The 13334-nt window shown below is 47.3% G+C and overlaps 1 protein-coding gene across 12 annotated transcripts in view; it reads left to right on the plus strand.

The window, feature by feature from the left end:
• Nucleotides 1-13334, plus strand: part of satb1b (SATB homeobox 1b) — a 53927-nt gene that overhangs the window by 27134 nt on the left and 13459 nt on the right. For 4 of the 12 annotated variants that reach the window (XM_014200725.2, XM_014200718.2, XM_014200726.2 and 1 more), the window contains exons 7-11: nt 3-80; nt 2429-2928; nt 4575-4802; nt 6778-6852; nt 7253-7483. In XM_014200725.2, the coding sequence (XP_014056200.1) occupies nt 3-80; nt 2429-2928; nt 4575-4802; nt 6778-6852; nt 7253-7483 (1112 nt within the window). The remainder of the gene's footprint in view (nt 1-2; nt 81-2428; nt 2929-4574; nt 4803-6777; nt 6853-7252; nt 7484-13334) is intronic. The other 8 variants (XM_014200728.2, XM_014200727.2, XM_045718419.1 and 5 more) reach the window with 5 other exon arrangements.

Genomic DNA, 13334 nt, shown 5'->3' on the forward strand with positions numbered 1-13334 from the left:
AGGCATGCGCCAACCCTCGCAGCTGGAGGGCTACCTGGGGACGTGTGTCCTCCACGACAGCCCCCGTGCCAACACACTAGGTACGTCACGTGGCCACACACACACCGTCTGTGGGCACACACACTGCACTGTGTCCCTGCCCAGTCCCTGCGAAAGCTGGCACCCCTCAGGTGGCTGTTTGTCGCCCGCGGCGACACTCTCAACCTTAATATTCATGAAAGGATGCCTACTATGCGTGCCCGTTGAGTGGCAGCGATGGCATAGAGGGCACTGTTGAAAGGGAGCATGTTAGCCTCTCCTTTGTGCTTCAGTGCCGCTGTAGTTTCATAAACATACACTTACTTAGTCTACCACCATGGGCAGTGTAGTTATATTGCCTTACATCGAGACACTGTCTGTAATTGAAAATGCGTCTGGTTAAACACATTGAAGGGCCCTGGTCGACAGTCTCTGCTGTCAGAGCTGCCTCTATGGGACCCGGCAAAGTGGTCTCTACTCTGTTGAAGTGTGATAGCAGTTCAGGGCAGACCCCCTATCCAGCAGGAGAAAGAGTTCCATGGGGTTTGGACCCCCCCTTTCTTTCTCTCTCTCTCTCTCTCTCTCTCTCTCTCTCTCTCTCGTTCTCTCTCCCTCGCTCTCTTTCTCTCTCTTCCCCTCCCTCTCTCTCTCTCCATCCCTCTCTCAACCCACATCCCATTCCCATTGTGTGTTTAATCCGGGACTCTTTTGTGGCTGGATTCCACACAAGGACTCCCGCGTCTGTGGCTGCCTTTTCTCCAGGGCCTGCCGTGCTTTTCTGCCACCCCTTTTTATTTTGTTTTTTCATGGAAATGCTGTGTGTGTGTGTGTGTGTGCGTTCAGTATGTGTGTGTATGTTTGTATGTTTGTGTGTGTGTGTGTGTGTGTGTGTGTGTGTGTGTGTGTGTGTGTGTGTGTGTGTGTGTGTGTGTGTGTGTGTGTGTGTGTGTGTGTGTGTGTGTGTGTGTGTGTGTGTGTGTGTGTGTGTGTGTGTATTTGTGAGCATGCCCCCCAGCAATGTGTGTGAGCACAGAGTAGAGAGACAAGAGCGAAGCATCACAGCCAGGGAATGCCGAGGATTAGGGGAGAGATGTAATTATTACCCCCTTTTTTTCCTTAATAATTTGTTTTGACAAATACTGAAAAGAACAGTTTTGGCCGGTTGTTGTGTTTCCTGACAGTTAAGAAAACATGCTGCTATACTTGTGATTATTGTGTGGATTTTTGGAACTCTTCCAGGCACTCAATCTTTTATCTCTCGCTGAAATATTGAGTTTGTGGAAGATTTTCTCCTCCTAACACCAATTTGTGCTTCTCTGAAATATGATTTCTATGATTGAATATGATTTTTTGGCCCCATGCTGGCAGTTGCACACATCTAAGTGTAAATGGTATGGCTAATTTAAGAGCTACTATTCTGTTCAGTGCATGTAAATGATTCAATCTATATGAATTCTTTAGATAGAAAACCTCAGCAGATTCAAGCAGATCCAGTCTGACGAAACCTCACATTTACTCATAGTCACTTTGATATCCTCTTAGATTTTTTAAATTATTATTTTCATCCACAGACGTGTAATTTAGACAGAGCTCAAAAATACTCACAAGCTGCCATTATGGACTTAAATATTCCCAAAATGAGAGACACCATAAATAGTACATTCATTTTTCCTTAGGCCCGAGGAAGAGGTCATGTCTAGGATGCTCCTTACACAGTAGAGATCCTCTCCCTCTCTCTCTCTCTCTCTCTCTCTCTCTCTCTCTCTCTCTCTCTCTCTCTCTCTCTCTCTCTCTCTCTCTCTCTCTCTCTCTCTCTCTCTCTCTCTCTCTGTCCCATCCCTGGGGTTATATTTAGGCCGTCCCCAAAAATATCATATTGGCTAGCTTCCATACCTTGTTTTAGAATTAGGTACATAAAGAGCGATTCAGGGATTATCTGTTTCCCAGTATGCGCAGACATACACACACACAAACATACATACACACACACACACACACTTGTTTTTATTACTCACATGATTGGGCCATATAAACTAACTTTATCAACTAATTCCGGGAGCTGCCAAGGCTCTGGGGGCTGTCTGCAGGTCGCACACTGAGGCCCTTTATCTGGGGCCTGAATCTAGGGTGGGGCTTTTTAGACAGGCAAGTGTCTGAACAGCTATGTCTTGTCACAGAGACACAGGTTTGTTCAGAGACTGTAAAGTTTTGTTGCTCAGAGATTTGGCCTGATGCACTGTTTTCAATTTCAAAGTCTGTTTTACTCATCTGAGTGGGTTGGACAGTGTGCATTGGTGCATTCTGTCTGGGCATTTTCTGCTGTACTCTTCAGCCAGTATTCAAAGTGTTTAAATTGACCCTCTCTCTCCTCTCCTCTCCCCCTCCCTCCCCTCTCTTTCCCCTCCTCTAGCAGACATGGACGGCCTGTCTGACCACTCCCCTCCGGGCCCCAACCACAACCACAACCACAACCATCTGACCTTCTCCCAGCAGCCCATCCCGGGCAGCACGGCCGAGCAGCCCCCCTCCTCCCCGGTGCCCCCCCTGCCCCCTCCGTCCCACAGTGGGGGCCAGACCCCTGGCCGCCCGGCTCAGCTCCCCCCTGGCCTGCATCACCCAGGCCTGGTGTCCACCCCCATTAGCCCCCAGCTGGTGAACCAGCAGCTGGTCATGGCCCAGATTCTCAACCAGCAGTATGCCGTCAACCGGCTCCTGGCACAGCAGTCGCTGTCGCAGCAGTACCTCAACCACCCGCCGGTCAACCGAAACGCCCTGACCAAGCCCCTGGAGCCCCAGGTAGCCAGCAACACCGAGGTGTCCATGGAGATATACCAGTGGGTGAGGGACGAGCTGAAGAGGGCCGGCATCTCCCAAGCCGTGTTCGCCCGCGTGGCTTTCAACAGGACCCAGGTGAGGAGGGGCAGAATTTAACACTGACTTTTGATGCCAATAGGAGATTTGGGGAAAGATCGCAACATCTCAAGATAGAATGATGTGCTAATAGGACTGGAAATTAAAAAATACTCAACTCTTGCCTTTCCCCAAAGCACTCCGACACATCTGTCACAAGGACAGAATTGTTTTGAGTTGTAGTGGCGCAAAGTCAAACTCTGCATTCTTGTCGACAAACAGTTCATCTTATAACCGCTTACAACAACCTAGCACCACAACAACAACAACTGAAAAGCTATAGTACACCTGGCAAGCCGCAACGTCAGAGCACCAGGCGCGGTCACGGCTTGCGCTCCCTCTGCTAAAACATGTGATTTCACTCTACAGGCAGGCAGCGCAGCAGGGTCCTGACAGAGATAATGTCTTAAGATGTTCTGCATATTTTTGGGGGGAGGTGGCAGCAAACCTCATTACTCCTCCGCCACTTTGAAGTTGTGTGCGAAACCTCTTGATAAGAATCTATTGGAATCAGTGCGTACCGACGCTCTCTCCACAAAAACAGTTCAGTGGATAGCAAGCAGACAGTGGTGTTTTTGTGCATATTGACAAGCCTCTCTCCTTTCAGCCTTATCTCGCCGGTATGAAGAAATAGGAATGTGCCTTTTGAGAGCCTCCTCTTGTATTATTTATTGTGTGTTAATGTTTTTCTCTTCCTGTTTCTGCCGAGGGTGTTAATAAGGCTGCGTGTGGTGTCGACGCGGGGCGGGCGGGCGGGGCGGGTGGGCGGGGCGGACGCACCGGGGCTCGCCGTCCCTTTTTTGTAGAAGCGGCCGAATGACTGGGGACATGGCCGGGCGTAATAAACATGCAAGCATACACAAACACAATTGCACACACACACACACACACACACACACACACACACACACACACACACACACACACACACACACACACACGCGTATACGCAAACACATAACACACACACACGCGCACACACACACACACATATTCTCGCACAATCTTCAGGATACCCGTGACATGCACTCAATGTCAGTATGAAAGCTTGTCTCCCCGTTCAGAGTTGATACCTGTATCTAGTTATACATTCTTGGCTCCGTTCATCTATTCCAATGTCCTTCAGTGTTTCATTAAGTCGCAAGCACAGTGTGTTTTCCTAAACAACCATACCATTAGTTAAACAGCGGAGCCACTAGTTCTATCTCCGGTAGTTGGTCTAACTATCAACAGAACTGACGTCAAGTTGTTGATTACAAAATCATTTTGTTTATTTCCAAATCACACACCTATTGAAGAAGAGAAGCTAAAAATGGATCACTCAGTGTGTGTCCAACGGCGGATGAAAAGCCTCGATCACACAGTCCTGATAGTACAGTGATTCCCGTAATGACAGGATTCATAGCTATTGAAAAGGAACAGCGGATACACTGATTGCTACACTGATGCTCACTGAGTCGATGTGCTGTAATAGTTACATCATCCTCTGGGTCTGGGAGAGTTTACGAGTAGAAATAGAATGTTCACAACGGACATGAAGTTCCTGTAGTGATGTCAATGTATGAGTCTTCTCAGGGCTTACAAATAGGGCATCTCTCTCTCCCTCCCTCTCTCTCTCTCCCTCCCTCTCCCACTCTTCCTCCCAGGGCCTGTTGTCTGAGATCCTGCGTAAAGAGGAGGATCCTAAGACGGCCAGCCAGTCTCTGCTGGTCAACCTGCGGGCCATGCAGAACTTCCTGCAGCTGCCCGAGGCCGAGCGAGACCGTATCTACCAGGACGAGAGGGAAAGGAGCCTGACGGCTGCCTCGGCCATGGGGCCTGCGCCACTCATCAGCACCCCGCCCACCCGGCCAGTGCAGGTATGGAACGAACAGGCAAGCATGCACACAGACAGAGCAGCGTGCACACACACACACACACACACACACACACACACACACACACACACACACACACACACACACACACACACACAAACACATTTATTTTGACCTTAAATTGTACAGCAAGTGCCGCTACCCACCCCACTCTTAAAATAGGAAGCAACTCAACGATGACAAGTTCTGTGGAGGAGCGAATCTCCCCCAGTCTCTCAGTCAGTCAGTTCCTCATTCAACTGCCTGACCACCAGCTCTCCACTGTCTCTCCCACAATCAAAGTCCTTTATTGGACAGGTATGTGGCAACTTTTCCACTTAAGCACATTTTGAGTGCGGTCGAGTGTGTCTGGGGTGGAGAGGGCCAGACAAAGGCCTGCTCTGTTCAGCCTCGGACTGAAGACTGCCTTTTATTTGGGAGAGAGAGAATGTCCCTGTGCCACCCATTGGCCAAACAGGGAGGCCCCTTCGACTGCATGGCCAGATCGCAGTGGCCGTCCTTACAAAACTGGAAGTAAAGGGAAGAATCATACTCTGAACCAGTGGTTTTAAACTAGGAAAAGGCCACTTTGCAGTTCACAGGTCTTCCTCAACAGTCAGTTGGCTGTGAAAGCTGGACATGGAAAAAGGGAGAGAGAGCCAATAGAGAGAGGAAGAGAGAGAGACAGACACAGAGAGGGAGACAGAGTGAGAGAGAGAGAAAGCGAGAGAGTGAGCGAGAGAGAGCTGTCCCTCGTACAACGACACATTGACCAGACTCGACCATGTTTCTGCTATCAGACGTACCTCTGTTCAGGCCCTAATTCTTTTACTTCAGTGTCGTCCATTTCAAACGTGTGGATCAGGAGGTGCACACACCTTTCTCGATTGAATAATTGTGTTAGTCAAATTCCAGGGCTGGGATTTCAGTTTTTATAGTAATAGAGGTGGGCTTGTATACTAAATGCATCATTTTATGGGGCAGTACAGGACACACAGACCTTTTCGCGTCATTAGAACCAGCTTATTCTCGATAGGCCACTTCTAAATTCCCACCATTTACTATACAGTTATTTACTTCTTGCTGAACATGAAACATAGAAGCATATGATCATTAGCCCTAATATGCATTTTTCTATTCTTCCCTTCACCTATGACTGAGTCCTACTGTATCATAGTATGCCTTGGCCTGGACATATGCCAGACTCCCACTGACAGCTCCTATAAAGTATAAAGTAATGCGTTGGGAGATTTAGCCACATAAATCAGTCAGGGTAGCAATTGAGCAGACAGGGAGGCTTTTATAGGCCTCCTAAAAAATTATGCGGAGGTATGTTTCTCATGTGTGCCCATGGGTGGCTTCAGTGCCCTCACCAGTCTCTGCATGTCCCAGGCTTAAGAATTAGAGCTACTGAGGAAATTGTTGGTAGTCAGTACACACACTGACACCCCTCGCCTACTGAGTCATAAACAGTTAAAAAGATGCCCAGGAATCTTAAAACATTCCGGTTTACCACAAATTTGGGGTCCATTATCTTTTCATAACGGCTCGCCCGTTAGGTGTCTAGACATATACATTAAACATTTATTTGTGATTTTTACAGATTGTTTCGGGCAAGTTTGTAACTGATAAGATTAATACTTGAGTAATTTAATTATTGCCTACACGTAAAAAAAAAAAAAATATTAAAAAAATGCAGTATTCACACAAGTTTTAAAATGGTTTCCTCCAGAATGATGTTGATTCAATTCCATGTATCTCTCTGCACTTTGATTTCTGATCAGTTTAGCTTCATCAATGAGACTGCAGTGTACTAAAGTTGTCATTGCACATGAAGTATACTACCTTTGTGTTGATACGGCTTAACCAGTTTTTGTTGCGTTTGTGTGTGTGTGCGTGTGCGTGCGCGTTTGTCTGTGCTAATGTGTGTTCGTGTGTTGTTAAATCCCCTTTCTGAGGGTGGGACTAAACAAACATGTCTCTGTTGCCCCAGCAGCCCAGGAGAGAAGACTGTAACAACGTCAGACCTGAGGACTGGAACCCCAGAATCCCTGTGGGCATCTCTCCTGTAAGCAAACACAACAATGAACCATCTCTTTGTAACACTTTCACCGTTACTGTACTGTATCAATAACATTGTTATTAATGGTTATCGTAATAATGTATGTTATGGCATTTTATGTATATTGTAGCATGATTTGCTCATAACAGTTTTAGAATTTAGAATTTTAGTAGAAACACATTTTAATAAGTAATTCAATTAATAAAAATGTATTTATTAATAGTTCATCAATTGTTTATTAATGCTTATTCGTCAAAGTTATTATAAAGCGTTACCAATATGTTATCTTATATTTGTTAAGTGAAGTTAATTAGACAAATGATGAAATGTATGAAACCATTTAATGTGAAATTGTCTCCCATGTTTTAAACCTAGTTCTCTTTCCTTCGTTTACCTATCTGGACAGATCCCCGAATCCAGAAAACACGGCAGCATCACCTTGTTTTCCAACCCTTTTGCTGACACTCCTTACCCTGCCCAGGTGAAGGCCTCTCCGCTCCCCAGCGAGTGGAACGGCAAGACAGAGAGCTGCATCCTCAACATCAACTCCTCCATCTATGACGAGATCCAGCAGGAGATGAAGAGAGCCAAGGTGTCCCAGGCTCTGTTTGCCAAGGTGGCCGCCTCCAAGAGTCAGGTACAGACCCAAACGTTGACTTAGACTCTGGTTGCCGTTTTTGTACACACAACATACAGTTCTAGGCCACAGACCACTAAAGGCACTATTTGATACAGACACACAGACCTGCAGAACAACACCACACGCAATAAGTATTATTTTCCGCTTTGCCACGCAGTAGAAGAGGGTTAGCAAAGAAACTGGTATCATTTTGGGAGAAATTGGCACAAAAAATTTTAAGAAAATGTTGAAGAAAAGAATGTCTCTGGCTATATTACTGGGAACGTATGTTATTAAACTATTAGTTACAGTTCTGTGGATTTTACAGCTTGAAATATAATGCACACATCAATATTTAGAGCTAATATTTTCATTTCATGCCTGAACTTGTCGTGGAGACATTTTGGCTCCTTTCCAGTGTGGTTGATGAAACATTAGAAAACAAAACAATAAAACACGATATAAAACCAGATCTGGAGACATTCACCAGTTAGGGGGTTCAAAAACTGAAGCGCCACATTGTGCAACTCTCCTCTCTCCTCCGACTGGTGATTTATCGCCATAATGACATGTCTCCTTTATTGTGGGTTTAGCGAACAGCAGACAGTGTTTCAACACAAAACAAACCTGTTTATATTAGCTGTGCTCTGAATGACTCTCAGCTAAAGCGGAGCCTGTTATCTCGCCCAGGGAACAACCCACTCGTTGAATACCGGTTTGTGTGAGCAGAATTACCATCAGTTTAACTTTTATTAAAACTAATTAAAGAAATGCGGAGCAAGCCGTTATTATTAAAGGTTTGATATATTGGTGGAGCACAGTTGAAAATGTTTCCACAATTGTTACTTGATGAAGAAAAAGAAAATAGATTAAACAGTGGCCAAATTATCTGGAATGATCTGTGGATTTTTTTATATTTTTTTCGCTGATTGGCATGATTATAGGGCCAGATATCTTTGTTTTACCAAATTGCAGTTTGATGCACAAACCATTGTTTTTGTTCAGGAGTTCAAAGACTTTTTGGAAGAGAAGAGAGAAGAGGGGGAGAAAAAATATCTCTTCTCAGATGATCGTTTGTGAGTGAACAGGTTTCCACTGTTTCCTCCCTCCCTCCCCCCTCTCTTTCTCTCCCTCTTTCTCACTCTCTCTCTCTCTCTCTCTCTCTCTCTCTCGCTCTCTTCCCTCTCTCTATCTTCTCTCTCTTCCCTCTCTCCTCCCTGTCTCCCTGCTCCACCATTCATGGTGATGGAGGCGGAGGGTGTGAATGTGAATTGAGCAGCAGATAAGAAGTGTGCTAATTATGCCTGTGAAAGGGGGCCTGGGAGAGCACTTATCTCTGGCTCCATCTCGTAATGGGCGCTCCCCGGGCAGCTGGTGCCCCTCCTGGCCCACATCACCACCAGGGGCAGTGGCGGCTCCACTCTGCACCAGGCCCAGACTCAGAACCAGAGACCCAGGCCCAGGCTCTGCACTTTAGCACAGTGGGGGCTGCTGGTGCTGGGGTTGGAGGGTGAGGGAGTGAGGAGCTGGTGGTGGTGGATGGTGTTGGGGGATGGGTCCATCCATGGGGGTGCAGACTGGCAGGAGGAACGGGGGTTTGGGGACGGGGGAGGCTCAGTCTCGATATGGAGGCTGGCACATGCATGTCTGATTGGTGTGCCGTGCCCCCACTGCCATCCCGGCACAGTGCAGGAATTCTCGGTGGTCGCAGGCTCACATGTATGCAGCCCACCACCCTGGAAGAGCTGGCGAATGTTGGGGGGTTGGAGGACAGGAGAGCTTGGCTCAGGCAGCTATTGTGTGTGCCTATGTGTGCGTTTGCCTCGTCTAGCCCTGCCCCTGTGAAAGATAGATAGAGCGAGGAGAGGAGGGGAAAGGAGGAGCGGGGAGAAGAGGGGAGGAGATCTGAGAAGGGGAGCAGGGGGCTGTGGAGTGGGAGAGGATGGGAGCAGTGGTGGTCCCCTGAGTGTGAGAGCTCTAAGCAGGAGTTTAGAGATTGGCTTACACTCCAGTGTGTGTGTGTGTGTGTTGTGTGCATGGGTGTGTTGCGTGGGGGATGGGGTTTGGAACACAGCCATCCCGTCCCCTCTCAGGGCTTGTAACCACAGCAGACCTCTCTTTCTGCCAGCCTTTAACTGGTCGGTTTCTCTCTCATATTCACAGTAGCATTTCAATCATCTTTTTAACCTCAACATTTTGGGTGCAGTGAGTAAGTACAATTGAAAATCTCCATTCCGCTGCTGGTTGACATCAAATTCAGTCATGCAGCCTACAGTATACCTTGAGACTACAGCCCATTTTGACTTGTTTGTACAGCTATACATTACATTAAGATAGAATCCAATAACCCTTCATAGTTCATTTTTTGTCAAATTTCGTTCTTATCAAATTCAAAGTTGAGCCAACATTCAGCTGTGGGAGATGTACTGTACACTAGTTTGAGAAGGTTGTTAGAGGGTAACTATAGTATTGAGGTAGCCTTTGTTGATGATGTAGCCTATTGGTTTGAAGCCAGCCACAGGAGACAATGCCTCCAGAATCCGCAGCTAGCATTAGGAGACGCCCCTTTAGTGATAGCGTTCGAAATGATGGATGCTAGATTTTGATGAAAGCCCTTGTCAGTGCTAACAAAGCTGCACCGGTAGAGGTGGTAGCTAGCTAGCTATCTGTTTTAGCTAGTGAAATGGAGGCTATCCATATTGGCTAGGCTAACAGAGAGGGTGCTTAGCTAGCTGTATGTTGTTGGCTGCTAAAGGAGCGGAAGCTAGCGATGGGTGGCTAGCGGTGGGAGGCTAGTCGTGGGGAGCCCCTAACATGGCTTTGGTGTCTAAACTGCCTGACACACATCCTGAGAGGGAGCTGTGATTGTCTGTATCAGAGTCCCTGCTGTCACACAAAAAGCGATCCGGGAGCCCCTGCGCCACAGGGCTAGCTCTCATACCCCCCAACACACACACAGAGTGACCAGTGGAATACAAAAAAGAAACGCCACCACCAAGTGCCTACCTCTCTCTCCCTCTCTCTCTCTCTCTCTCTCTCTCTCTCTCTCTCTCTCTCTCTCTCTCTCTCTCTCTCTCTCTCTCTCTCTCTCTCTCTCTCTCTCTCTCTCTCTCTCTCTCTCTCTCTCTCTCTCTCTCTCTCTCTCTCTCTCTCTCTCTCTCTCTCTCTCTCTCTCTCTGTCCCTCGTTCTCTCTCTCTCTCCCTCTCTCTCTCTCTCTGTCCCTCGTTCTCTCTCTCTCCCCTGGAAGAGGCTACGCTAATTAGCCAGGCTCTAATGAGACAGAATGGCACTGATCTGGTCCGCCACTGCGCCACCAGGGGGGGGTTGGTGCAGGGATGGCAGGGGGGGGGGCTGGTGTGTGCCATCTGTCACCCTGCGCCCGCCTGGCACGCAGCTCTCTAGGGGGTGGGGGGAGGGACACTGAGTGCCTCGCTGGTCTGGAGTGGAAAGGTGGAGAGAGGGAGAGAGACAGAGGGGAGGAGGAGGGTGGTGGAATTACTGAAGGTCCACAAGAACCCCCCCCTGCCTATAATTTCTGAAATGATTCATATCCTGGGTTAGTGGAATCTGTGTTGTTGTTTTTGACTGGGACAGCTTGAACGCTGTACATCCATCCCACTCATATGGCCCAACCACCTCCTTAATACTCAGTTCATGGAGCCCTCCTGGGTTCCTCTCTCTGCTTAGTCTAAGGGGTAGATGTTACAGGAGATGACATTTGGAATGTAGACTCACTGCTTTGACAGAATTGAACAATATCTGATCTTCTGAAGCAGGAAGAGCCTAGGGAGAAACTGGGCATGACCACCTACACCATGAGTCATGAACCTAGAGATAAAAAATGTGAGGGTTTTAATAACTTGAGTGCTTTGCCTTCATGGATAAAATGACTGGGGTGCCGTTATAGGGCTGATCCAGAGTGAAGTTATAAATCACCTCCCAAAGTTTCACTTCTGTTTCTGTGGTGTAACGGCCAACATAATATCTCCATTGTTTGTTTACAGACTCCGGATTGTCTCCCTGCGAAGCTGATGCAGATTAGAAACGAGAGAGCATCACCAAAAGGGAAAGAAAGGCCATGAATGTTTATTAATTAATTTATTTATTTATCCGGTTGCTTGGTTATTAGGTTGTCGGGGAAACGGTGGCAGATCCTCTATAATATTAAAGAGACAATTTTTGGAACCGGAGGCCCAGATGTCTGAATAATTAATTTAGTGTATGAATTATCTCGCAAAAGGCAGTTCCTCCTGTTCCCTCTAAAATTAGCATTTTTCTTATTGTTTAATGGACAGAATAATCCCCACCAGCATCTAACCCACTGCCTCTCATTTCATCAACCACCCCCCCCCACCCCCCCACCCCACTGATCATGCACATACCTTTCTACTGTACTACTCTACTGTCTATTTCTCTCTCTCTCATTCACACACTCACACCCTCTTTCTCTCCTCCACTCTGCCCTTTTGCCCCCCTCCACCACACCTACTGTACCTACCTCCATCCCCACATTCCACTCCCCGACATTTGCCCTCCGCTGTCCCAAGTCTGAGGCTGCTCTCACCCTCCACGCCCCCGTTGCTTCTCCTTCCCAGGCTGGGCTAACAGTGTGGGGAGAGCCTCGCTCCAGCTCCAGCCCTTTCCCACTATCTCCTCTGACAGACCACACAGGGCTTGTTCTGAGGCCCATTCTGGCTAATCTGATCAGGCAGGCAAATACGCCGGGAAAAGCGCTTTAATGATCCCCCTAATTACCTCAAGTCAATACCAACTGTATTATTAGACTCGGGGAAAATATTCCATTAGGGTGCCCCCTGTGGGAGTCCCCCCCTTGCGCACCGATGTCACGCGCCGCGCGCCCCCACGCTTGTAATTAATTTTATTTACACACGCAGGAATGCACAAGGTCGCACCTGCAGCCCGGAGCCGCCCGACTCGGCCCGCCTAATCAGATCTGTCATAATTACCATTCTGCATGCTTCTGACACACGCCGGGAAATATTTCAATTTAACTACAGCCACAAGCTCCAGCAGATGCAGTGTGGGGATGTGTTAGTCTGTGTGTGTGTGAGAGAGAGAGAGAGAGAGAGAGAGAGAGAGAGAGAGAGAGGAGGAGAGAGAGTAAGAGAGAGGGAGAGAGGGGAATTGCATGGGGAGACATTAGGACCTATTCGAATGCTTGTGTGCTCCCGCTTTCTATTTCTCGATCTCTCCCTCTCGTTCTCTTTCACTCTCTCGCTTTCTCTCTCTCTCTCCTTCTACTTGTTTCTCTTCAGACCCTGTCTCTCTCCTCTCTCTTACTACGCACATGATTCCACAAAGTAGACTTCTCATACTGTATAGCTATGACTTTCCACACCGGTTCTCATTTCATACAGAGGGTTAAGACGTCCCTCCCATCTCATACATGTCATTCATTGAGACCCTATTTGGAGATTTGAACAAATGTAACAGTCCCTTCCATCTGACAGCAAACATGTAGACCAATTACAGATGCGGCTTTAGCTGACATACACAATTTGCAGCTTTTCTGCTATTTTAATCCATAATTCACGAAGATCAGTCATGATTTATCATCTTAATTATGCTCTGATATTAGCAATTAAACTCCAGCTTTGAATTAAATCTCAATCAAGTGCTTATAATTGATGGAATCACACTCCTCGTAGGTGATTGGTGTGTTCCTAATTCAGATGCTGTTTAGCTCTGAAACTTCCTTCTTCTCTCTTCCTCTTTTGTGAGTTAGTGGTCCTTTGTTCATTCATTCACTCTCTTACTTGTTCTCCTGTTTCTGTAGCTGCCTCAATTACTGTTGTATACTCCATAGAAGATGTTAACAGAGGGATACTATAATGTTGAAAAGATTTT

This window comes from Salmo salar, chromosome ssa05, assembly GCF_905237065.1.
Source record: "Salmo salar chromosome ssa05, Ssal_v3.1, whole genome shotgun sequence".
NCBI classification, from domain to species: Eukaryota; Metazoa; Chordata; class Actinopteri; order Salmoniformes; family Salmonidae; genus Salmo; species Salmo salar.